We start from the raw sequence: 27,675 nt of genomic DNA, 5'->3' as shown, positions 1-27,675 counted from the left end.
AATGGGTGTCACAGTCTGCCTTTCTGTCGCTCTTCTCTAGCCACATTTCCCATTCCCCAGGCCTCTTCATTACCATTTTCCATCCATCCACCAGATGTCCTCAGACTTGCCTGCTTTGTCTGTGTTTGGGTCCAATCCGTCGTTTGAGTTGTGCAAATGGGTCTTTAATTTTTCACAGAAGTAAAAATAAAGCAGGCTTCTCATTTCTAGTGTGTCGGCTGAAATGACAAAATCACATTTTGCTCAAACACCATGACTTGGTTAAAAACCTCTCTCTCCAAATGACCTTCTTAATGTTTCCAGCTGATTTGGTTTAAAACAACAGCCCTGTAAAATGTAAGGTTAAAACTGAGGTTAAAGCTATGCTAGCTAACGATCCAGCTAACGTAGAAGACGTTTGTGTATTGCAGGGTAGAGCCCGTTAGCCCTAGTATTATAATAATAATAAGGATGAGGCTATTTGCACCCCTGGTACAATTAGCGTACAAATATCAATCTATGATATTTGCACCCCTGTGCATTTACAGTACCTTGGCATATTTTACACACAGTTATCCATACTACTCATGTATTACACCTTTTTGGAATATTATCGCCCTGACATTCTTACCCTAACCATAACCAATCCCACTCCTCTTGCCTAAACCTAACCAACCCAAACAGAGCAGGCATATTCATGAGTCTTCCCCATACCACCCTGCAAAAAAAAATTGCAATTGCATGCAAATTATCCAATCCAAAATGGGGGAAAAAACAAAATCACTTCACCAGGGAATTGAACTCTAGACTCTCAGACCAAAGCTCAGTGTTCTAACCATTCACCTAGCAGTTCTTGCAGAATGTTGTACTGTTTACCACTTGGTATCTTCAAGCCTTGGTTGCTTGGTAACCATACTGTATACAAAAAATAGGTACAAACAAACGGTTGTATGCTTTCACTGAAGACAGAAAGCGCAACTGTAGTCTCCATTTTCCGCTATAAATTCAATTGTTATAATCTTTAGAGACAAAACTTCCCTAATATGCCAGTTTCTGCAGTCATGGAAGATGAACGTCCGCCATGATTTCGGTGCACGCGAGCAACGTGTTTTTGTTGTTACGTCACAGGGTGTAAATAGCTCAGCTGTGTGGCCGAGGCTATTCGTACCGGGGGTGCAAATAGACACTCCGTAATGATAAATGAGGAGTCCATTTTTGGAGCAAAGTTCCTTCAATATGTTTTTCTACTGTCACTTACCATCCTCCATATATCATTAGATCTTCTGCTGTCATGTCTCATTTTGGAACCAACCTCTTCAAATCTTTATTTCCATCTTCAGTGGAATACTTTCTCAGGGGTTCCTTTAAAGTGACATTTGATTACCCTGAGACCGGAAAAGCATTTAAATTTAATGCAACTCTCCAGAGTCTGTGGCTTATTGGTATGATAAGCCTAAAGTACAGCGGATAAGTGCTAAAAGTTTCCCTGAGGGCACCTTGTCTCCTATTAAACACTTAACCAACAGCGTTTTATCGATTGGTGGTTACCTTGCCTCCACTTGGGCCAATATTGTCTGAAACGTCTGCGCTGTATTTTAGATTTCAACGATTTAGGTGATAGTTCTATTAATCAAAACTTGAAAAGGGTTCAACTGCAGCATAAACACTTTAAGTAACTACTACAAAATCTAGAGTATGTGTGGAAATAATGGGAGAAGTAATGGTAAGGATAAAAAAATAAATTATAATGTAATTATTAAAAAAAAATGTAATTATAGAGCCAATACAGCCAAACAGAATAAGCAAAATGTGTGTATGTAGCTCGGAGAATCAGGTTTATCTTTATTAATTCCTGTATTTACGTATGTAGATTATGATGCATGCATCAATGTAATCATCACTTCGTAGCTACAATTTTCACATAAAGACCTGAATAATCTGTAAACACTTCATTAATCATATCCTGATCACTTTTGTTTCTGTTATTTATTAGCAGGCTACATCTGGCCGGTCTCGGTGCATTGATTCAGGCCTATTCATTTTCATGACATGAGTTGCACAGCCAATACACCTGTTTCAATACGTCTTAATTTGTCTCCTGGACTCGTCTTCCCCTCCTTGAGACGTACAGTCTTTTAGAAATGCGTTGCCGACTCTCGGCTTTAGCGTTTGCTCCTGTTATCCCGACGCCTAGCCTTCACAGTTTAAATAGCTTTAGCAGCAGCCGGGTGTCACTCTGTCTGTCTCAGTGGGAGGAGAGACGGTGTGTGGATTTACAGCTCTTTACCTTTTTTTTGGCTGAAAATCTTCATCTTTATTACTGTGTCAACATGGCGCTGATCCAGACGAGGCTACTCTTTACTCACTGATTTGTAGGATTGTACGGATTGATTGATTCCGTGGCCTTTCATGCATTATAGATTAGATTGATCAAGGTTCATTTGCATTGCAGTTGCCATTTGATCATCACAGTGACACAAGGCATGAATTGATCCATTGTCAGCTTAGAATTCCCTTAAACCTGGTCATGTGTGTTTGTGCTTCTGGTTGCTATCAGGAATGTCCCTGATAACGGAGAAGGAAGTAACATGTTTAGAAGTAGCTATTGCCATGGAAACCAAGTAGGAATGCAGGGCATCAAACTCATTTTTCTGTCACTTGTTATGTCACCAGCCTCCCCTTATTTCTTACATAATATGTGTTGTTAGCGTCTGACTAGAAAAAATAAAACCTTTTGCTGTCATTTTATTAACCATGTCACCCCCGATAATATAAAAAGCGTAAGAGTACGGAGACAGCTGACGTCTGTAGGTTGGAAGTTTTCCTTCCTTCGCTGTTTGAGATCCCAAAATAACTCCTGAGCGTTGTACTGTGTTTTCTATGCTAATTCACCAACTCCCACGGGCTTCTTTCTCTACAGAGCTGTCATTTAACGGGTCACACACAAAAGGGCGGAAGGCAGGAAAACACCCGCTTCTCGTTTAGAATAAGAAGGACAATTTTTAGGCCTTTATTTGACAGGACTGCCAGAGAGAGAGAGAGAGAGAGAGAGAGAGAGAGAGAGAGAGAGAGAGAGAGAGAGAGAGAGAGAGAGAGAGAGAGAGAGAGAGAGAGAGAGAGAGAGAGAGAGAGAGAGAGAGAGAGAGAGAGAGAGAGAGAGAGAGAGAGAGAGAGAGAGAGAGAGAGAGAGAGAGAGAGAGAGAGAATTTAGATGCTGACATCACGTTATTATCTTTGTAATCATCAGTCACTGAATTTTACACCAAACAAGGCGATGTAATTAAATTTGGTAAAAACTGATGCTTGGTGATGTTTGAACAGAGATAAAAAGCGAATACTTTTCTTTTTCATTTTTGATGCAAAGGTGAATCTCAACATCTCTGGGTTAAAATGTTAATTCACATATAGATGATAAGAGATATTATTTGTCATACACGTGTAGTGTATAATTGGCACTGGAAGAGGAGACAGAAAATTGCAGCATGTAAAGGACATCCGTGTTTGTGTAGACTACGGTCCCCAACGTGTCATCGGGCATCCATCGTACCATTGATGTCTGCTGTCATTGTCCGACATCTTGGGCCCAATTAATGGGATGCTGTGGTGCATGACAAAGTGTTGATTCACATGATTAGATCTCATCTAATCACAGTTGCTTCCTCACACATACTCTCACACAGTAGTATGCATGATTACACACACACACACACACACACACACACACACACACACACACACACACACACACACACACACACACACACACACACACACACAGATGAGATGGCTCAGATCGAATCTGCAGGATCATCTAAGAGGTGGACTTTCATTTAGTGAGTTTAGCCAACAAGATGCATGGATTCATCTCTCCAGCTGAGAGAAGGTGACAGCAGTGGGTCATTTATATTCCAGGCGTTGCGTCTGCACACTGCTTTCTGACCCCCTGAGCCTCAGCATCCTTCTGAGGTCTAGACCAGCCATTGAATTATGGGGCTGATAGGGACTCTGTGGCGTGGGTTGCCTAGCAACATGTATTGAGTGAGCCAGGAGGCCTGCTGATGTGGGAGATTACCAGGGTCCCTGATAAAGTCATTCCTGCCACGAAAGGCTGCTTATCGTGGCGCTGTCAGAAGAAAAAATGTCATCTATTACCTCCCCCAAAACAGGAAGTTATCGGTGCAGAGACACTGCAGGTGCCACACACCATTACAACATTTCAACTAGGCAGGTAGACGTCTTACATCTTACATCATCTGCATTCTGACTTACAGCTATCAAAACATACTGGTTTTCACTGTTTTCACTGTTTTCCTCTTTTCTTTTTTTGTAGATGGAGTGTTTGGACAGTGCCAGGAGTTGGCCGCTGCAGACCTGTACACATATGATGTTTCTTCCTCTGCTCTGCAACGCCTCAGGATTCTCCTTCAGAAACTGGCTCACAGAGGTACATACTGCCCGTTTGCCTGCCTGTCTTTGTACTAGTGCCCCCCCTGCAAAATGCTTGTCTACTGCCATTGTGTGATGCAAGCCAAATAAGCCAAGCTGTCTCCTTGGCTAGCATAGTGCAACACCATTGAGCTAGAACAGGTCATTTGACTCATACCGGGCCATTGTTTTGCCATCATCGCTTAACTCCAGCAGCCAATCTAATTGGCTTGTATGCTGGTGGGACATTTAGAGCTAATTTTGTGGATGAGTTACTGTGAGGTGTACAGTGTAATCGCATTATGCAGTCTCTCCTACTCTAATAATTATAACTAATCACTGGCAGCAGCTAATGTGTTTGTTATAACAGGTTACATCTTCAGGGGCATAGTGCATTTACAATAAGATGTCTTCATAACAGAAGTAACTATGGGTTCAAGTTTCCCAACCCGGAGCCATGCCAAGAATTTAAAAATCTCATCAGCACATCTCCTCAGTTCTGTCACGATAATATAGACGATTTTATATTCATGTATCCATGTCTTGTACTGTCTGTGGTAGACAGAGCTTCTGTAAATGCTAAACAAATGGCTCTGGCTTGTTTGTTTCTAACAGACAAGTTAGGCACTCTTGGAAAGTTATTTTCTGCTCATAAAATGCCTAAAATAGCTTAAATGTAATGTTGGATTTTATGACCCGAATGGTTACATGGGCCCATAATCTCTTGATAATTGATAATTATATGTGAAATAATGCAGACACAGTGTTCAGTTTGTGTCTACAATTCAACATATATGGAGAGTTAAGTGTTTCATAATAAATAAATTATGGATGAACATTTACTTGGGATTATAATGTATGTAGCAGCTCTTCCAAGGAAATTACTCTTGCTCAATCATGAACTCAACTAAATTCTACCTAAAAGAACATTCTCAGACCTGTGTCTCTATTTTCCTTATAATTAGTATTAATTACATGGTTATTTCCAGGAAACTCTAAGGAAATTATTAATACATTTATAGGAAAATACAGACCACATTTGGCAGCCTGTAACTGTAGTTATAACCCACCAGGGGGCAGTAGACTCCTTTAACACAGGCTGTGACCACATACATCAGCCATCCAAATATAATTGGCTTTGCAGGCCACTCTGAGCTTAATATCTTTTAACAGGCGTGAACCACTGTTGAAAATCATTAAGAGTATGCAGTCGGCCAGAGGAAATCAAAAAAAGAGGGGGAAAAATGCAGTGATGAATATTAAGCAAAGCGAGACCACACATTTATTCTAATTACTGCTTAGAAATAAACAAATGAGATTGAGGAGGATGAGAAGAGAGCCGGTGTGTAATTTTTTTCCTGCTCCATTTATAAGAAGTGTTTTGTTCTTTAGACGCTTTTTATCATGAGACTCTGACCTTGTGTTTGTAGACACCCGTTTACAGATGCCGCAGACATGACATCATCACTTTGAATAATTTTCCCCTTTTCCGTCTTGTAGAATCACATCCACAGACACAGAGCATTATCTTTGGATGGGTCCACAATGCACTGTTAATTGAAGTTAGCTATTGAAGTGTCATCTTTGAGACGTGTGGGACACGTTTCTTTTTTAGTCCAGAAAGGGTTATTGAGACCATTGTACTGTAACCTAAATTGAAGAGATGAAGTGGGGAAAAAACGGGGGAGGAACATCAATGGAATCGATTTACAATCCTCTTTATCTTCCATCAGAGATGCAGGTAGAAATCACACAATCTCTGCTCACTGCACAACACCAATGTCATTCAGATCAATAGAAATTGACCCTTGTACAAAAGGGCTTGGGTTGTCTGGATGTGTCCCCATTGGCAGAGCACAATGTGTGGTATTACATTTTCACCACAATACCTTTTGAATGCTGAACCCTGTCATCCAACTGCAAATTACTTTTATATAACACAGCACCTAAAGCCAAGCAAGTTTAGTATTCACCGTGTGCAGCCAGAGTGTGTCTACACATTTCATAGCCAGGTTGCAGTCATATTGCTGTGGAGTCATTATGGCTCTGCTAAATGTGTGTAGATAGGGATTGTGTGAGAATTTAATTGAATGTTCTCTAAACACTGCCCCTGAACACCAAATGTCCGTCATAGCTTAGCAACCGTAACTAGGCTGGTCTGTTTAGTTATGGACTAGTAAAGAGATATGATCCATAGTTAACGTGCATTCCCGACTAACTAGATTATTACGTTCCTACTGTACGTAGTACGTACGTAGTACGTACAGTAGGAACCAAGCTTATGTACCAAGCTTATGTGTTATTTACAAAGGCTAGAGAGGCATGTCATTAGCTAGCTACAATATGTTTGGGGGTTACAGGTTACGTTTCCTTTTCTCTTGTAAAATAAGAGCAACTGGAATGGCATTCGGAGAGCGCAGACCTTCACCAAGGCATGGTCACAATATTAATGCATTGTGAATTTTACCAGTCAGGAACTTATTTTTAGATTATTCTGACACCACATCAAGACAGCACAAATACCCGATCTCATGTTAACGAAGAGGAAAAATAATTTGTGTATCCGTCCCATGATTCAGATCCACTTCAAATTTTATTCTTCCTTGGCCTGTGCTACACCCTTCCACAAAATTTAATGACAATCTGGCCAGCAGTTTTTCCGTAATTCTGCTGGCAGACAAACAAACCGAGCCGAAAACATAACCTTCTTGGCGGAGGTATTAAGCATAAATCTAACCACTGTGTTGCCTGTCCAAGTATGTTTTTTATAGTAAGCATCCAAACCATCCAAGGGTTATGTTAGAACAAATAACATTTGAATTAACAAATATTATTGTTTTATTAATATTTTTTATTTATAATACAGTACTAGGGCTAACTAGCTCTACACTGAAATGCATGGACAATGCTGCTCCTTATACATTAGTAAGGATGCTGAATGTTTTCCTGAGACAAGTAGCTTTTAGCCTCAGTCTTTTAGCACAGCATCATGTATGTGTAGCTGTCATGTGTAGATTTAAGAGCCATTTAGAGGATTTCTTGTTTTCAAACTAAACCAACAAAACCAAATGAAGTTTTAGCATTAGCTTATTTAGGGCTTAGCGAACAGTCACTTGGACTGCAGGGCAAATTAAGGTTAATTCTGTGTTTTTTAAACTAGTTTATGTCATATTTTTCAATTCCTGATCAGTATTTTTTTTTTTCTGGCAAGCGCCGTACTCTCAACATCAGAAAGGATCATGTCAGAATGTGACACTGGCGTTCTTGATATACCACTAACCTGCAGTCGATTGACCTCCTGACCCTGTGCCGAGCGGTGGATACTCTCATGGTACTGACAAGTGAAGTAAAATGATGCATTGGGACGTTTGCATTGATAGGAGGCATCTGTCAGGGAGAATCAGTCACTATAAACTGACATTATGTCACTCCAGTGCCACTGAAACCACGTTACTCACAGCGATACTTTGCTTCCTGCACAAACATGTTTTCTTTGACGGACAATCGACAAAAACTATTGTTGTTCTTCCCCCTCATATTCTGCTCTGTCTGTTCCTTGACAACCTTGCTAGATGGTACTAGAAAGAAAAAAAAAAGTCAGATACACTTATATACTAACATGCCATGTGTAAACTGGAGTTGTTATGAGAAAAACAAGAGTGGTTTTATTGAACCGTTCAGTGTGAGTCCGTATCTGTGGGAAGGGGGCAGGATCATTTCAAAGAAACCTGCTACAGATTCTACTTTCAGATTCTACCAGCAAAATTATTTCCTCCACAGACAAATAATCATTTGTGTCCTTGTAGATGTTCACTGACTGTTTTGCAGACAATATGAAATTACTGCAGTAGAGGTGGTCAGTCAGTCAGGCTTCATTCACAGAACTTTATTTTAAATGTAATTTTTAGAAACCTCTAAAGATAGCAAATATGGATGGATGGATTAAGGCGATAATGCAAAAGATATGTAGAATATTTGTATTTTAAGAAATAGTGCAGCTATAAACACGTTTCACTTAAGACCATAAAAAGTAAGTGTGATGTAAGTTATGTTAATAAGATAACAAATATTTGTTTAATGACATTGTACACAAAATATTAATATTTTCTATTGCAATATTGTTTTAATTTTTCCTTCCAATTTTGATTGACACATTTAATTTTTACTAATTAGGTAGAACTCGCTGCTAAATTATTCACGCTTTCTCCCGTTAATGCCTTTAAAATCAGTTGGACAGAAGTAAAGGAAAGGGGAAAATCTGCATTTCAAAAACAGCAGATCAAACTACAGAACATGTAGACAGGATCCCTTCTAATAGGCTTTGAATATTTAGGAACCCCCCCCCCCCCCTCTCTCTCTCTCTCTCTCTCTCTATGTGTCACGCAGAAAACAGACAGGAGGCCAACACAAATATCTTGCTTGTTTCAAAGCTGTTGCGCTAATGGCAAGGCGTTAATTAACTGAGGCATTTCCCTGAGACGGCCTGCAATCCTTAACAGGCAAAAACCCAGCAGCACTTGGTGATGGAACCCGCTCTTTCTCTGGACTTGCAGTTGAATTTGCATGACATTTAGCTCCTCAGTGCCAGGATAATCAGCTGAGAGGTTGATTGAAAGGAATCCAACCATAAAGGCCCCACCACTTTTCTTTCCGACTTTTTCTTCTACAAAATGACTAATTTTGATTCTGTAATTTGCGCTGGCATTCCTTTTTCCCCTCAAGTGTGCCCATCACAGACACACAACAACATGATATGTATGGAAATGAGTGCATCCCCCAGGAGACGGAGGGGATAGAGGTGTCACAGTCAATGAAGCCAGCTTCATCCTGTTGTGCCACCATCACACATTTACCATGAAACCATTTAACCAGCTGCAGTTAACTGCAGGTACCATATGGATCCTTTAGGGGCCAGACCTAATTTCCCCATCACCATGCTATGATGATAGCATAAATGATCATCACCACGCTAATATATAACACAAGTATACACCACATCAGTTAAGCCATGGGTAGTTAACTGTCATTGTTGTATGGATGGATGGCTGAGCTGCGTTCCAGAACAGTGACAACATACGCTGCTTTGTGCTCCATTCAGCGCTGCCAAGAATGACTGGAGGCATCTGTAGCTGCTCTGCATTGCTCAGATCCTCATCTGGTGCTTATGAATATCTATGAGAATACCCAGAGTCTATGGGTGAGAAACCAGGCTAATGAAGACATTCTGTGGTGTAAATACTTTCATTTTTTTGTATATTTAAACTGAAATGAAGTATCATCAGTGAACATCTTGGCTCCTTAAAAAAAGTACAATATCTGTGGTATTCCTATGCTCTATGCCGATGGAATGCTGTGCCTCTTGGCTCATTGGGAATGGGGCCATGTTTTGGGTATCTTTTTTTGCTTGGGTAGCTCCATCTGGTCCTGGCACCAGTGCGCTTTGCCCCCGCCCAGGAGTTCTGCATCCCAACTATGTGTTGGCAATCAGCAGAGATGTTGGCAAGGCGTCAGGCTGCAGTGTGACATTCTCCCTGGGCTTGTTGACTGGCTGTGTGTGTGTGTGTGTGTGTGTGTGTGTGTGTGTGTGTGTGTGTGTGTGTGTGTGTGTGTGTGTGTGTGTGTGTGTGTGTGTGTGTGTGTGTGGGTACATGTCTGGTCTGTGTATGAGTGTGAATGTGTAGGCATGGCTTCCTTTTAGTGTGTCGTAATTTTAGACTTCATCCTTTTTCTTTTGTTTACCCTGTAAAGCTAAGAGAACTCTTAACAGTTTCCCCAAAGTAGATAACATAGATACTGTACAGTCACCAATAATAAATATATATATTCTTTTTTAAAGATTATTTTTGGGGGTATTTTTAGGCCTTTATTTCCACAGGATAGATGAAGACATGAAAGGGGAGAGAGAGACAGAATGACATGCAGCGAAGGGCCGCAGGTCGGAGTCAAACCCACTGCGTCGAGGAGTAAACCTCTATATATGTGCGCCTGCTCTACCAACTGAGCTAACCCAGCAACAGTTACCATTATTTCTTACAATATTTACAGCATAATAGATGAGAGATTGTTTGGATTTTTTTTTTAATGCAAAAACAATATTGAATGAAATACTATATGTTACATCTCACAGGCATATACTGTATGTAGTCAATTTCCCTCTCTGTATTTAAAATATGGTTCACATCGTAGTCTTAGGATATAGATCGATGTTTCAGTTTATTGCATTGACAATTACATTTACTTTGTTGGAGCCTGCTGTTATTTCTATGTGATGGCTTTCTTGCAAGCAGCAACAAGTATTTTAAAGAGATATTCCTCAAGTTTATCCAGGCAAGCAACCTCTATTCCAAATCTCTTCTTATTTATCTCTTTAGGAATGTCAAGCAATGATATATGAACAAATAAAAGCCCAGAAAGTATGAAACTGGTCAGCCATTTTGCCTCCAACATTCAACAATTTTGGAAATATCAATAACAAAGAACTAGAGTTGGTCATTTTAGCTTGGCTTTCCCATATTTTATTTTTATCAGTTGAGTAGTGTTTGGAGTTTTGTATTTTATTGTATAATGTTAATATCAGATATTAGTTGTATTATATGCATCAATGAATATGTTGACCAAATTATGTCCACTATCTGCTTTGTATAATTTATTTTCCAAAGTCGTGTTTGACCTGGAGATATCTGCAGAAATCTTTTTGTTTTAAGCTTATATTGAGTCAAGAGGTGTTTCAAAGAACCCATGACCAAAGGGTTTAAACTCTCCATCATATGCTACTTATTTTCATTTTTGAAGGTGCATTTTAATGTCACCTCTCTGTTTCCAGGTTTGACGTGGCAGGACGACATCACCCAGAAGATCATCTCTAGAGAGCTTTCCAAACTGAGGACCGTTCCTCTCCACCATCAGGCTACAGCTCCAAGCCCCCTGACCGCCTACAGCAGCTCCAGAGACAGGACACTAAGCAGAAACCTTCAGCAATACCTGAAGGGCCTGAGCTTCGTGCCGCAGTCTGAGGTCGATGGACAACATGGAATCCAACGACAGGGAGCCAATGTTCAGGTAAAAGTATTATACTCTGTAGACTTGTAGCAGTTGCTGAGTTAGAATGGTTTGGACAGGTGTGACAAGTGCACAAAAATCATGCAGGGTAATAATAGAAGAGTTTTAAAGAGAGAATTAATGGGGTATGCCACATATTTTACACATGAAGTTCAATTTACTCTTCACAAGGAGTACTACTCAGCCTGTGAAAACAGTTGTATGATGTCTTCTGTGGCTCTGAAAGGAGCTTTCTTAAGTTTTGTTGGGTTACCTAGGCTTGATCTTAAGATTTTCTTTTTTCAGTAAGCCTCCTACAAACTGGAGGTGTGTGGTTTGAAAGTTGGGCACATTTATGAGGCAGGGTTATGGAAAATACAGTGTTTTTGGAGCTTAGTCTATACTAGAGATACTTAAAATTCAAGATATCTCAGCCTCTGCTGCTTCAGTTTTGACCATTTTTTAAATCTGTCTCAGGCAGGTCCCTGAACTTTAAGAAAGTGACATATTAAATTGCTGGAGTCACCCTTTAAGATACTATATTTTAATGTTGTAATGTAACCGGTAGAGATATCGCATTTAGGTCCAGGGTTAAGGCTAGATATATTGGTCCACAAAGTAAACAAAAACAAAACAAAAAAGGTTTTCCTTGGCTGAATTATGGAAGGGCCTCTTCCTATTCCTTTTGAAAAAGAGTCCGTATTTCTTTTGCTGGGGTCGCCCTCTTGTCCCCGCACCACTTTTGTTTCTCACTTTCTGTCTTCGTCTTCCTCTCCCACTGAGCAGGGACCCTTTTACACAAAGATCTTCCATCACCTCTTTACATTATTCAATCCTCATATTTAGGGTGGAACCCGGGCTTTGTGTGCAATGTGCTTTGCATCCTTCATAGCCGAACCGCTTCCTGCTGCTGTGTCAGTGCAGCCATAATGCAAAGTTGAAGAGTTCAGGACCTTCCTTATTGATGAGACGAGGTCCTTTGTTGTGTAGTGTGATGGAAAAAGGCAAACATGGTTAGCATGAATGGCAGAGCACCCCCGTCTCGCTGTGCTAATGGCATTATGGCCTCTCAGTATGCCGGGCTCGGAAAGACTGACATTTTCTCTATATACATTTGAAGGACAGAAAATGGCACCAAGGGAGATAGCTAGTATAAGTGCTGCAGAGACATGGATAATATTGCTGCTCAGTGGATCGGATATACTCTATGCTGAATTTAAGTGTGGGTCCTTATGATTCAGACGAAAGGAATTATTTATCTTCCTCACAGAGAGAAGAAAGGACAAAATCACACATTTTGGTGCCAACATTCATACCAACAACAATGCCAAAATAGTTAAAAGGCCTCTAGATGCCTGTGTACCAGTGCATTATGATGTGAACACATAATTCATCATGTGTCAAATATAAACTCATATGGCTAAATCAGAAATCCGATGTCTCATAGTTTTTTTTCTTTTTAGATAAGGGATTGCTGCTACTTCTCTGACAGAAAGGATATGCTTTTAAAGTTTGTTGTGGAAATGCATGAAATTACTCTTTGAGTGACACTATCTCATCTATGATTTCCATAATGCAATTTCCAAGGGCAGTTGTCTTTGATCTAGAATCCCTATTCATATCCTGTCCTGTCTAGTCGAGCCCAGGTTGCTTCTCTTTTTATACTAAAGCCTGTCACAACAATGCTGACCCAGCGCAACCCATCTAATGTTCTTATTGGGGGAAAAAACTATTGCAGAGCTGAAATTAGGTTGAAGATTCAGCATATGAATGTTGTCACTTTAGCTTCACTTCATTCATTCACAATGACATTGCTAGCATGCTGATGTTTAGAAGGTGTAATGTTCACTATCTTAGTTTAGCATGTTAGCATGCTAATTAGCACTAAACTCAAAATACAGCTGAAGCTGATGGGAATGTCATTAGTTTTTGCAGCTATTTTGGTATCATAAACACCTAATTAAACTTGGCCTAAGGAGGTATATGGACATAGTTACACATAAGAAAAAAAAAGTAATTAATGAAAGTCTTGTGGAGATAATTCTATCAGCCGTCCCCAGAGCCACGCCTCTAGCATGTATACATAATGTTTGACATATTAACAATGCTCTGCATGTGCTAAGTGGCATTTTGTGTTGTAGATTGAAGACATCAAGTCTGAAGGTCATTTGGAGCCCAGCCGGTCAAAACCCCAGCACGGCTGGAAGGAGACCACTATCTACAGCCATCAGAAAGGAGCTGGCCAACCTCCAGTCACCAAAGTCTTCACACAGAGTGGAGAGGGCAGACACCCCAAGCTCAGTGCAACCTACTCCAACCGGGACCCAGGAAGGAGCAAACTGCTATCCAGGCAGCTGGAACGGCTTCTTGCCGAGGTACCAAACACTCCGCAGAGCTTCCCGGGTGGCAAGGCTGCGTGGCCCAAAGGAAAGCTCCACTACCTCAGCTACATCCGGCCAGCTCCAAGTGACCATGCAGAGCCGCAGTCTCAGGTGGCTTTTGGCTCCAAAACCCAAAGGCCTGATCTAGACAGACTTCTGCTCAAGGCTGGCTCAAACCGACTGACCGTCAAAGATCCTCTTAGTGTCATGGATGGTAAAACCACTTTTTTTCACACTCTGGCTTTTATATTTGCAACACAATGTTCCTGTGGGGTTTTTGTTTTACATTTAAGTGATTGAAATGTTGTCTTAGTATGATTGTGGGTTTTCATTCTTCTCTCTTTCCTGTCCAGAGCGATTCATCCATAATATGGTGAACCAGCTGGGAAGGCACAGCATCAACATGGAGGCTTTGATTGGTAAAGACCTGGACCAGCTGGCTGGGGTCATCACAGGAGCGCTGCAGGAGGTGGATGAGGAGCGGCCTGTTGTTGGGGCACAGCTAGGACCAGGAGCCGCTGACTCCAGGGGGGACATGGAGGGTAACAGGGAGCCACTGGCAGCCATGCAACTGAATCAAGACCAGGACCTGAAATCAGACAAAGGGCAGGACCTAAACCAGAAAGACACACTGAGAATGAAACAGCAAGGTAAGTGTCTTCTGTTGAGAAAGAGATACTTTTGGGTTTATTTTCTGCCATAGATATAAGAGTATGAGGCATTCTAAGTTTATGAATACGTCAATAATGCTTTGGTTGTATAACCCTCATAGAAAGTGCTGCCAAATCTATTTTTGAGTCTTTCATTTTGAGTTATAACTGTTTTTTCATTGCTAATTACAAAAGAGAACTTTAGTTTTCACACAATCTGCTCACATAAATTGTGTTTGTTTCCAGGCCAACAAATAGACGGAGCAGACAAAGAGACTGTTGACAAGGTGAATTTAAAATTACTCTGCTCAACCAACAAATTGGTTTCTCAGGGAGAGAGACATGTCCAAACTTACACTTTATTCACTTTTGAATGGCTACTTCAAATATGGACAATTTAAAAGTTGTGCAGACTAGCATTTACTGTTCAATTATAAAAACTTGAAAACAACTGTAGGATCTTATAAAATGCTGTTGTCTAACCTCTATATTTTCATTTAATGGACCTTTAAAAGCGATATGAATGAAAATAGTTCTACATGATGCCATGAATCTTTTGATTAACTTGTAAGCTACTGAATGCACCCTTTAATAGTAATAGCAAAAAGGATGTCATTAGACCTTGGCCCAGCACTCAGATATAGAAATCAGTGAATGCTACACAAATTTACACCTTTTAATTGATTGACAAATCTAATAGAAGTCTCTATTCCAGTTATTAATTCATTTTTCCTCAGAATTTAATAAAATCTATTCTAAAAGCAAACTAAAAGTAATGTAGAAAATGTAGTAGAAAATGCCTTTATTACTCTAAAGAGAAATCTTCTTTGATTTAACACAGCATGCAGCCTTCTTCTCCAAGCTGCTTGACTACCTCAACATGGAGCCCTTCGGTGATGCTCCAGAGGTCAACATTGGGCCACCAGCTCCACTCCGGAAAATGGTCGGACAGGAAAATGTCCAAAGCCGGACGACGCAGGGCCAAGTTCTGGTACCCCACCGCTGGGAGGAGAAGTCCATCCCTGTGAAGGAAGGCTCCACCCTGCGTTTAACCGGTGGTGCAGATGGGCCTGACGCTCAGGTGGACTCAGAGATCCAGAGGTGGATGAAGGGGACTCAGGCCCCAGCGGGGAAAAAGCAGCTGGAGGAGCCGAAGAAGAAGGACATGAGAGTCAAAACTCAGCTGGTCCACGTGGCGGTGAAGGAGTTTTCCAGCAGGGGGAAGGACAGACACTTTGGCTACATTATCACTGGCACAGAGTGAGTATGGTTGAGATATACAATATTACATATTGATATTGCAATAATTCAGATTGTAATATATAATTTCTAAATTATAATATTCTGAATCAATATTGTATCTTTCTAGCCAAGAAAGGATACACATACAGGGTGAGGAACTTAAGCTGGTGCTTCACCCCTGTATACAGAATAACAAAGTGTAGTTTATAAAGAAATTGAGGAATAAGATGGTAGATGTCTCAATATTTATTATATATACAAATAATGATTATAATGATTACCTGAAACGTAATGATTCTTGTATATTAAATATGGGGTGGATAGCCATTTAAACTGACTGCCTGCACCTAAATGCAAGTTTTTAAAGAAGGATCAGACTAGTAATCATTAAAAATAATGAGATGCCTTTTATTAGGATTTGTGGGCATTTGTTTGTGTTTTGTGTTTGGTCTGTGTTTACATGTTGAGTTGTGTGTATTTGTATAAATGTTCCTCTAGTAAGACTATAAATGGTGTGGTATGGGACATTGACCAATGCTATGTACTTGTTCCAATAAAAATAAACATAATAAATGCTTTTAAAACAGCATTGCATTGCATTCTAGAGTATAAAACACAGAGATGTGCTGTGGCAGCTGTCCTGTGCAACATTTTAGATGTACACTTGAATGTCTGTGAGTTGCACTCATATTAACTGTAGCTTTACTGTCGACAGCAGTGCAGACTCTGTAACTAGATTGATCTACAGCATGTCATTAACCCCTTCTACCTCAGTCATTGTCCTCGAAAACGTACATGCAAAAAGCATCCCTGACAACCTTGTAAAAGCCACTGTCTCGTTCTTAAGTGGTTATTATCAACCAACTTGACGGTGTAGCTCACAGCTATATAGTTTACTGCTCCACTCACCAGTCAGACGTACGGCTGGACCCGTTTCAAGGCAGACTCATTTTACACACCTTAATACCGAGCATATGTCTCTCCTTTGTTCGGTTACTTAAAACTGCCTTTAAGAGACATCATTTCTGTCTAAAGCCACCCACATATTCCAGTCTTTATGGAAAAGAATACTGCAGTTTGAAATCCTTAGTGTGTGCTGCACCTGATTACAATAGCAGGGATGATAAATCCCTCAGTGTGTGGGTATTACTGTGCTGTATTACAGCTTTAATGATGATACTTTGTCAGGAAGGGTAGCCAAGTTCCCTCCCTCTCCTTCTCTCTCACCTCTCAGTCAGCTCAGGCTCAGCAAAGATAAGTTCCTATCAACTGTCTTCCCCCTTGGCCCTCTCTCAAATCCCTTTATGGCGTTATCGAGTCCGGTGTCTGTGTGTTGTCCTTCACCTGTTCAACGCACATATAAGCTCATAAAGGCGCGATGGGCACAATCTTTGTCACCTTATTGCCACACACATAGAAATGCAGAATGAGATGTAAATGCAGTATGTAGGTAAGTTTGTGCCAGAGTAAAGAGACAGGTCACCTTCTAAATAAAATATCTTCACCTCCTCCTCGTCTATCCTCAGCCCACCAAGCGGACAGCTATAGTTGACCTATAGAGGGCTCTGTATTTGCTGCAGACCTCATGATTGCACGGTTGTTATCCCCAGCTCCTTCGCACCCTGCAGAGAGGCTACGCAAACCTGCTTATCTGACAGCTCCTGACATTGTGGTGGTGATAGTGGGGGGTTTGGGGAATAGGAGGGAGGTGTAAGGGGGGAAGTGGAAAGGTATGGATAGAAGAGAAAGAGAAAGAGACAGAGAAACCCAAGGGGAAAAGTGCTAGCATCAACAACCAAGTCACTCCTGGAGCTCTCCAGTTGCTCGAATTACCGCAGAGGGATGCAAACGTGTCTGGAATTGCTTCGGAATCTTTACCTTTCAAAACCCCTCAAACAAGTGGAGAAAAAAGAGCCACCCACTCTCTCAAAGGTGGAGTGAATCAGCCACTGATGCACACAGTACACTGTTCTTTTGGGGGTGGGAAAGCTGCTGTATTGTGGTGTCAAATGCAGACAAAACAATAGAAAATCTCAGCATAATTTTAGCCTTGAATATGTAAAATGATTGTGAAACTGTTTTTAACTGTGAGAGGATGCTGAATGTCTGGAAAAAAAATTAAACATACAGTATAGCTGATAATGCGCTCAAAACCCAGCACTGTATGGAATTGGTTCCCAGTTCATTTCACATTTCTATGCTAACAAAATTTGAGCAATGTCTCATTATGATCCATGCCTTTTTGGTGCATGTCACCTTGCAGACACTTGGCACTCTCAGTGATTCCAGGTTAAGCTGTCAGCAATAAAGTAGATTTCTGTGTGGGTTTGTGTTTGTGTGTGTATGCACTTCTCATTTTCTCCATCCAGCGCGTTGGCCTGCAGATTGCCTTTGTTTGGTCTATTTCCTTGGCGATTTACTCTCTGAGTGAGCGAGCAGCCTCGGACTGAGCTGTGATGAGGCATGGCTTTATCAGACCACCATTACACTTCACCTCCATTCCATTTGCACCTTATTATTCTCATCTCTCCGTGAGGGCGCGTGCATGCCCGTGTGTTTGTGTACTTTGTGTTATCATGGTTTACTTTGGGTGTACGTGCGCGCGAGAGAAAGTGAATGTGGCAAAGAAAAAGAAAGATGAGCGAGAGAAAGGGAGAGAAAGCCGCGTTCATATGATACAGCCATTACACCTCATGCAGGTTCCATTTGCACCTTATTGTTTGTCTCATTGCTGAAAAAAACAGGTGATTTACCAAGCCTGAAGAGGCAGCTGATCCCTTTTCCCTCGGCACGGCTCTTTGTGTGTTTGTTTGTTTTTGCGCGTGCCTGTGTGTCTTGTCCACGAGTGTGTACATGTGTGCAGTACATCCATTCAGACAACCATGGCTTTTCTTGTGTGCAATGACCCATTTGTGGCTATGAATTGTGGCAGCATCTCCCTAAATAAAATAGCATTTTAACGGCTGAATAGCTGCGTTGATGTTGAATGGATGTGGACCTCCAAACGTGACGCCCAGCTGTCTGTGTGTTTCTCCCCCAGCTCCCTCACCACTGACCAGGGCTCGGATCTGATGGAGCGGCTGACGCAGAGGCTGAACCTCCATGCAGCAGACCTCACCCAGCTCTCGTATGTACAAACACAAACACACTGTACATGCCCACATTGTCGCAAATAACGATTTACCTTGCAGTTTACAAGCCATTCATCGCATAAAAGATAATTGGCCACATTTAAAGCATTTAAAATGGTTTTGTTTTGTGCCTTGGAGCTCGGGGAAACAGAGTGATGGTTGTCCAGAAGTTGCAAAGACTGTTTGTGTGAAGGAACTGTGCCAAGCTGCCAGAGACTGTAGGCGTTTGTTGTTTTTCTGACCTTTTGGAGTGTTTGACTTCTCACAGTGAGAGAAATCAGGCCTAATTACCTCCAGACACATACTGATGTCTCCATTGTATTCAAAACACTGCCTCGCCACTATTGTCACTATACGCCTTGTCAAAAAGGGAGCAGTCAAGCCATCAAACAACTTTCAGTGAGAGGTGAAGAGAGAGAAAGGGAAGCAGCAGTGGATCGAGAGCTGAGAATAGAGAAAGTAGTGCAGCAGGAGGCGGTTAATCTATTAATGAGCGGGCAAACTGTCCTTGAACCCGTGTTGGTTTGTGCTTGTACCATGGTTCTGCTGTACATTTGGTGTCAGCCCATGTAGCAGGCAGAGGAGATGTGTTCGCCTAAGATCTGACAAGCCTTTCAAGATGCTCCTGCAGGAGAAGTGAAGTCTGGGTGGTTCGGTAACACCCGCAGCATATGAACACCAAAGCCACTCACTGCAGTCTGCGGCTGTACTCTGGCTCGGATAATAGCTACTGAGAGGGAAAACTGTCTGACAGCACTCTCTGTATCTAGTGTTCAACATTGAAAATACACAGTGACCTTAAAATAAATGCAACCAAGGAGATGTTCTGCTTCCTATCTTTAAATTCAAGCTTTGGATTTAGTTTCAATGAGGAAGAACACCAGGACATGTCATCGTGCTGGCACTGATCGAGTCAATCTTGTTATTACACCTGTCATTTCATATCACTCTCAACTCGTGATGCACATACAGTAGTGATTGATGATGTTGTCGGATGAATAGCCAGCGGCATTATTGCAATGTATGAGCATTCATATATCCAGTGGTGGAAGAAGTATTCAGATTTTTTACTCAAGTAAAAGCAGTAAAACTACAATAAAGTACTACCTTATTACAAGTACAATTACAAGTCATGCATTCAACATTTTACATTAGTTAACGTATAGAAGTTTTATCAGCAAAACTTAGTATGCATCAAAACTAAAAGTACTCATTCTGCACAATGATATACTGTATATAATTTAAAATGTTATATTATTGGCAAATTATTACTGGTTATTGTTATTTGTGCTGAAAAGGGCTGAGTGATAATTCAATATTATCCTTGTGGAACACAGTTCATTATAGTGAATTGAATTTCATTATGTTGTTTTGCATACGTTTGTATATTTTGACACTGAAAAACGTATAAATATCCTATTGATTCCTACCATATCACCCAGCTTTACTGATGCATTAACGCAGAGTTTTTAGACTGTGAGGCACAATTTGTGTATTCACTCTCTGAGTCATAACTCGGTCAAAACTGAACACACAGACATGATATCACATTTTCATATTCCATGTGACTTACACTTTCCAAAGATACCATTTAGAGAACAGCTGCTTAAAAAGACCCTCCTTACATGTAATCCCAGAATTTGCCTGAGAATCATCACATTTTAAGCTTTCTTCAGTATCAATATAATGTAGTGATAGTTATCTTTACACACATGGGTACATTGCAAACAGGAATGACTAATAGCTCATTCAGCATATTTTTGCCAAAACTTTGAAAAATTCCTGCATTTATGTTGTAGCTGGTTAAGGTCAAGCTAATTCTCTGTATATCACTGTGTAGTTTCTTTTTTGGAGTGGGGTTCATTTATAGTGCAAGAAAGGTGTTTAGTAGGACACAAATGAGACGTGACAAGGCAAGAAGAAAAAACGACAAAAAAGGATAGAAATACAGACAATTAATTAATGTATCATAGTAAAATTGAATACAGAGATGTAGATACATTTATAATTTCTTATTTTACTATGCACGTGAGTAGGTGTATGTGTGCATATGGGAGTTGTGTGTGTAGAGAGAAGAGAGAAGGAAACAAAAGAAGGGAACGAAAAAAAAGGGACATTAACAATAATAACAAGAACAACAATCATAGGGAGAAAGCGAGAGAAGAGAAAAAATAAAGGTTATGTTGCATCTCCGGTCGAGCCCCGGGGATGAAGCTATGTCGGGGCCAATAGGACAGATCCTGGATCAGGCCAGAGTTTTTATTTCTTTAGTCATTCATTTATCCACTTCTAATTTAGTCTATCTTTCTTTTATCCATGTATCTATCTATTTTTAGATAGATATTACTAGTTTTATTTTGTTTTGTTTGTTTTTCTCCTTCGTCCTTGCTTTCTCTTGTTTTGGTGGTGGTGTAGTCTCACAACAAATCATCAGATGATAAGTTCTATCTGTATATCTGCATCTTCAAAATGACTAGTACCTGTACTGTCAAATACATGTAGTGTACTTAAAAGATATTTTCCTCTTAGGTTTTAGTACAAGGTAGTATAAATTGGGAATACTCAATACTTGAGTAAATGTACTTTATTCTACTTTTGCATATATCCATGATCACAGCGCATTAAAGCTGTTAAGCCAGTGTAAAAGCCACAGACTGATGCCTTAAATAAATATTCCACACTGTATTACACCTCATATTGATAACAGTATTCTATACAGATGACACGTACAGAAAGTGTCCTCTTTGTTGGGCTTGTTTATCCCCATTCTCTTTCCTTATACAACGTAATAAAAGCGCATTCATGTAGAAATAGCCAAGACGGAGAGAGGTGACACAAGCCCATTGTGCCTCTCGCTGTGTGGCCACGGTAGGCGAATGTTTGAAAGCCTCTGTCTAAATATGAGTCGGCTTGAGTATGGGAGCCGGGTCAGAGCACGGCGCCCTGCTTCGGGGGCCGCTCTTCCCTCGCTCGCTCTGATGAGCCCTGATAGGAAGACTGGAGAAGAGATACTCAAATATGAGAACAGACAGGGAGAGAAGAATTTCAGACAGAGAATAAGAGGCTGAATGTTTCGATGTTGTTAAGATTTTCAGACGCTGAACACAGTTACGTTCGAGGCTGCTACTACAGTAATCAGCACATATATTTTCTTTTCAAAAGAGATGTGGGGTGATAATATGTGCCTTTCTCAGATGACGTAAGTGTTTTACTCGTCAGAAACACTAGGGGGAGTGGGATACACACTCACAAGTCCATCCTTAGACACAGTCTAGGCAGGCACACACACACGCACACACTGCCAATACCCGCCAACCAGTTTGCACATTTACACTCATCATGTCCCAGCAGCAGAGCCAATATGAAGTCCAAGCTTACGCAGATAACTGCAGAAGACAGTGTGGAGTCCTTCAGAAAATGTATCTGTCTTAACTTCATCTCCTGACTGTAGTTGGCGTTTTTCCCCATAGTATATTTAAATAGAGTTTGTGTGACTTGGAAGAAGAAAAAAAATCATGTCAGTTCATTTTGAGATGCATCAACATCTCTGGCAGAATACCTTTAGCCGGGGAGAATGAAGGCAGGGGTGAAGATTGTGGAAATATTGACATTTACGAGAGCAAACTGAGGCCAGGTGAAAGCATTAGAGAAGGCTTTTTTTTTTTTTTTTTTTTTGAGCCGTTTGTGTGATCATGTTCACAAATGCATCGTGCATGGTTGGGTCCGTCTGTCTAGCAGTATCGGCTCACATATTGCCCCTGGCGGAGTGGGTGTTGTTGCCTCTGTAGCGGGCTGACTGATGGTGAGTGGGTCTGTGTCCCAGCACTCTGGCAGTCTGATAAATCTCTGTTGTACAGTCTGCAGGAGTACACTAAAAATGTACAGTACAGGCCAAAAGTTTGGACACACCTTCTCACTCAATGTGTTTCTTTATTTTCATGACTATTTACATTGTAGATTCTCACTGAAGGCATCAAAACTATGAATGAACACATATGGAATTATGTACTTAACAAAAAAGTGTGAAATAACTGAAAACATGTCTTATATTTTAGATTCTTCAAAGTAGCCACCCTTTGCTTTTTTTGATAACTCTGCAAACCCTTGGTGTTCTCTCAATGAGCTTCATGAGGTAGTCACCTGAAATGGTTTTCACTTCACAGGTGTGCCTTGTCAGGGTTAATTAGTGGAATTATTTTCCCTTATTAATATTATTTTTGTTAAGTACATCATTCCATATGTGTTCATTCATAGTTTTGATGCCTTCAGTGAGAATCTACAATGTAAATAGTCATGAAAATAAAAAGGAAACGCATTTGAATGAGAAGGTGTGTCCAAACTTTTGGCCTGTACTGTATGTACACTTTCCAGGACTTGTGAAGACATGATGACGTAGTGTAATGGCTTAGTGATTTAGAGTTGATGGAAAGATGGCACAAGTAGACATCTTAACTCGCCATGAGTGTTTATAGTCACTATTTATTATAGATTAAGGACTAAGTATTATCCATACCATCCAACAATCTTTAAGTTTGTTATGTATTAATTACATACAGTATCTCAGAAGGATCATCCAAGAATATTTGAAGGTTTTAGCTCCTTGAAGCTGCAATAATATGTTTTACAAAAAACACTTTAAAGGAAACATGCACTGCAAAGAAAAGTACAGTGTTTCCATTATTGAACCTCTTCACAATTTATGTCGACCTGTGTCAACTACAAATAATTTTTTCAGAACATGAGAGAGTGATGCATCTGTCTCCTGCATTGTTCATTTGCTCACTTGCCATGTGTTCATCATCAGTGTCTCAGACATCACTGATTTAATTTTGATTTTGACAAAACTTAAGGAAAATGATCTTACTGATGCACTCACAGCATTCAGACTTACCCTGATTGGCCCATTGGGGAACTACAATTACAACTCAAAACAAGGTGCCATATTTGTGACTGATTGGCCCACACAGGGTCTTCATCATTCGTGGAGGATGACATGCTTATTGTTGCCTTGTTAAAACCTGTTTGGAAAGACACCCCTGCCCAGGACGATGAAGTCACTGCTTATTTGTTCTTTTAGCCGTTAACAATTCATCATCCAATGTAATCATTTGGGGGTTTTAAGAGTTTACAGTAGATATGATTACTTTCTGTAAACATTGCTTCAGAATACGCTGTGTTTCCGTAAAACGTGTTTGAAATGCCTCATGTTTCAAGAGGCGTCACTGTGACGTCAAGACTCCAGGAACAGACAAGCTAGCTTTTTCCAGTCTTTAGCTTGGTAAAGCTAACCAGCTCTTGTCTCCAGATTTATACTTAACAGACAGATATGAGAATGGTATCGATCTTCTCACGTAACTCTCAGCAAGAAAGCAAATAAGCATATTTCCAAAATGTCAATACAACATCTTATTTTGCTTTATCTTCGCTGTTTTTCTGCAGTGTCTTGGGTCCAGCGTTGACTTTCAGAATTGGCCCCAACCCCAACAACGTGACCACTGCCGATCTGGTTCAAGTTGCAGGTAAGAGCAGTTTATTTTCTTCTTCTTCTATCACCTATCACATGATGATGCTGTCGATGACCTTCATTGCAATTCATCTCATTTTCACTAGCCAGACCACTCTGTCACCGTCTGTGCTTCAGTAAATGAGAACACAGATTAGTCTCTCCAGATACAGTAGATAGGCTGGTGTTCATCTTGTTCAGACAAACCCCTGTCCCAAAGAAGATTATCAACAGTGTGCAATGACAGATGACCATCAATTACTGAGATGATGAGTCCGTCTACACACACACACACACACACACACGCACACACACACACACATACAGACGCACACACACACACACACACACAGAGTGTAATACAAAGTATTATCTAACAGGTTGAAACAGGTTTGCACCAGCAATACTCCTCTGTGCGTGTATGTGTGTGTTCGTGCGTGCGTGCGTGTGTGTGTGTGTGTGTGTGTGTGTGTGTGTGTGTGTTTGCCTGCATGTATACACTTGTTTGATGTAGACTGATGGAGAGCTGTCACCCACAGAAAGGAGAGTTGTCACTGTGCCTCCTCTCCCCTGTTCATTGTCTGCACTCCGATCTGCCTGGCATTGCTGTTGGTGTGTGTGTGTGTGTGTGTGTGTGTGTGTGTGTGTGTGTGTGTGTGTGTGTGTGTGTGTGTGTGTGTGTGTGTGTGTGTGTGTGTGTGCGTGCGTGCGTGCGTGCGTGCGTGCGTGCGTGCGTGCGTGCGTGCGTGCGTGCGTGCGTGCGTGCGCGATGTGTGTGATGTGTGTCGATGTCCTTGCTTTGGTCGGAAATGACTTTGAGAAGCACAGCAATACTCCCAACAGTCAATATCATCCAATATCACCCCACTGGAATCAACATGGTGGTGTTGTTATTGGCTGAAATGTGTTGCTGCTTCAGTTTTTCAACGTGGCGATATTTTTTGGCTCCAACTCGTTTCCTATCAGGGATGTGCTGGATGATGGCTGATAATACAGATTTCCCGCAAGAAAGGTTGGGCCGGGGGTTGAGCTTTGGTTCAGTGATTTTCGAGTGTGAGTTTTTGTGCATGTGTGCGTGTTGTGTTGGATAACAGTGTGTATCTGTATTTATCCCTCACCGTCATCCCACTTTTGAAACGTTTGTTTAACAAAATGATTAAATGAGCAAATATTGCAGGTGCTGCAGATTTACCTCTCCTGCATGAGGTGTAATAATTATACTGTGTCACAACATCTGTCTTTCTTTTCCATTCGTTTTCTACTTCTTCATGTCTTTTTTTACCCCCTCTCTTGTGTGACTGACTTTGATGAGGTGGCGTGTGGCGAGAGCTAATGACAGGCATGAGCAGGGCTGAAATGTCAGACCAAATGTTAAGTCAACATGATCGTCAGCCTGACCTGTGGTGATGAATTATTTATACAGCCCACCTGAATGGTGCTGTGTAAAATGCGACAGAAGGAGCTTATCAAACTACTTCAGATGCATTGTTGTTGTCGTTCAATCCCGACTGACCGTGGGTTACGCCTTTGAAATGTATTAAAAATGTAAAAATGGCGCTTGAAGATAGAAGAGTGGTTAAATCCTCTGTCTCTGGAGCTACATGTGTGCCCCCACTGACCTTAGATCAAATCCAGCTGGAGCTTTATCTCCTGCGCCCCCCTCCTACCTTGTTACACCCCTCTATTTCCATCACAGTGTGAAGTGGAGTGGACTTTCCTCCCGATATTAAAAACAACGTGGAGTGAAACTCTACTTTTAGTGTTTCAAATCATTTTTTAGCTATATTCCAACTTCAAATATACGTGCATGACATTGAATTCAATACAGTATGACATTGGTCTAGTGATTTCAAAGTGGTTACCAGGTTGTGGAGCAATAGCATGGTATAAGTGGAATCTGAAAATCAAACTGACACTTGCATGCAATGGCCACCTGGGTAATCCTGGCTGACCAATGCCTTATGTGTGACTGTGCATAAATGGCGTGGCCTCTTAATGAACTCATCAAAAACCCTGCTGTATTATCTGCTACACCTGCTGCTGAGAGCCAGCACAGCATGCTTCATTGCACTCATAAAACAAAACAAAACAAAAAGTGTTGTAGAAAATTCTGTTAAAATATTACTTTTTATAGCTTATTAATAACTATTAAGTAAGTAGATAGAATGTTTATTTATACAGCACCTTTCAAGAGCAGATGCCACAAAGTCGTTTGCAATAATAGGCAAAAAATCAAACAGACATGAAATGCAGACCTAAAGAAATGTGCTTAAAGTATAAAAAGTATGCTAGGGTGCTAGGGACACAATGTTCCTCAGCTGGTAGAAACAGGAGTGAACCAAACAATTTACACGCAGGTCAAGCCTCAAAGCCTTGTCCTAGACAAACCTAGATTACGGAGAGTAGATTTGACAGAAGGGGAAAGAAAACCAAGACTTTCTATCATCTTCGGAACTAAGCCAGCTAGGGCAGAAATAATGCTGTTATGTTAGCATTTAGCTATAGAAAAATTATCTGCAATTTAGTTTTTTTTATAGAGTTGAGGCAGTTTTGTAGAACAGACAGTTTTGTGACATTTGAGGCTTAAATGAGACATAGTTGAATATCGTCTGCATAGCAATGGTAGGAGATATCTTCATAATGACTTCAGTCTGACCAACAGCTTAAAACCCAGCGCTATTTACTTTAAAATTATATAAAACACAGAAAAACAGCAAGTCCTTACATTTGAGAAGCTTAAAGCAGTGAGTGTTGTCTCAATTGTCAAAAATGTGGTAGATTAATTTTCCTGTTGGAAAACTACCTGGAATAATACACTGACTGTAAACGGCTGTGGTTCGTTTAAAAGATCTACTTGTACATACACACTGTACATTGTACAATCATATGCAACAATATATTAAACCTTTTTGGTGTTGCCTTGACTGTACTCTGCAGCATCTGAAGGAGGTTAATATGGCTCTGCTACATTCTGCTGTCCATCTATCTGCCCATCAGTTCTATTTGATGTGTTCAATGCTCCATTGAAAAGAATAGACAAAGAGACTCGGTTGAAAGGCATGGACAGTATAGAGGAGATTTGATAACTCATTGAAAAGCATCTTTTGGGCAGCAGGTTCTTAGCGGCTGTGTGGTGAAAGGCCTGCTGGGAGGTCTGATTGTATTAGTGGAGGTAGAGGCTCTTGTGTTCTGCTCAACTGGAAAACTGCAGGACAAAGAACCGGACTGCCTAATCCCTGCTCGGCTGCAAAACAAAAGAGAAAGCTGCTGCTTTATCAAAACTACAAGGCATTCTGTGTGTCCGTGTTTGTGTGCACGTTTGGGGA

General features: G+C 40.8%; 1 protein-coding gene across 1 annotated transcript in view; it reads left to right on the top strand.

The window, feature by feature from the left end:
- The window catches only part of ptprn2 (protein tyrosine phosphatase receptor type N2), a 119,758-nt gene that overhangs the window by 17,011 nt on the left and 75,072 nt on the right, over positions 1-27,675 (top strand). The window contains exons 3-10 of the mRNA XM_028569280.1: positions 4,310-4,423; positions 11,228-11,463; positions 13,584-14,037; positions 14,177-14,473; positions 14,720-14,760; positions 15,315-15,733; positions 18,756-18,842; positions 24,286-24,365. Of these exons, the coding sequence (XP_028425081.1) occupies positions 4,310-4,423; positions 11,228-11,463; positions 13,584-14,037; positions 14,177-14,473; positions 14,720-14,760; positions 15,315-15,733; positions 18,756-18,842; positions 24,286-24,365 (1,728 nt within the window). The remainder of the gene's footprint in view (positions 1-4,309; positions 4,424-11,227; positions 11,464-13,583; positions 14,038-14,176; positions 14,474-14,719; positions 14,761-15,314; positions 15,734-18,755; positions 18,843-24,285; positions 24,366-27,675) is intronic.

Source organism: Perca flavescens, chromosome 22 (assembly GCF_004354835.1).
Source record: "Perca flavescens isolate YP-PL-M2 chromosome 22, PFLA_1.0, whole genome shotgun sequence".
Classification (NCBI taxonomy): Eukaryota; Metazoa; Chordata; class Actinopteri; order Perciformes; family Percidae; genus Perca; species Perca flavescens.
The sequence above is the reverse complement of the archived record's forward strand: the minus strand, read 5'-3'. Positions and strand labels throughout refer to the sequence as shown.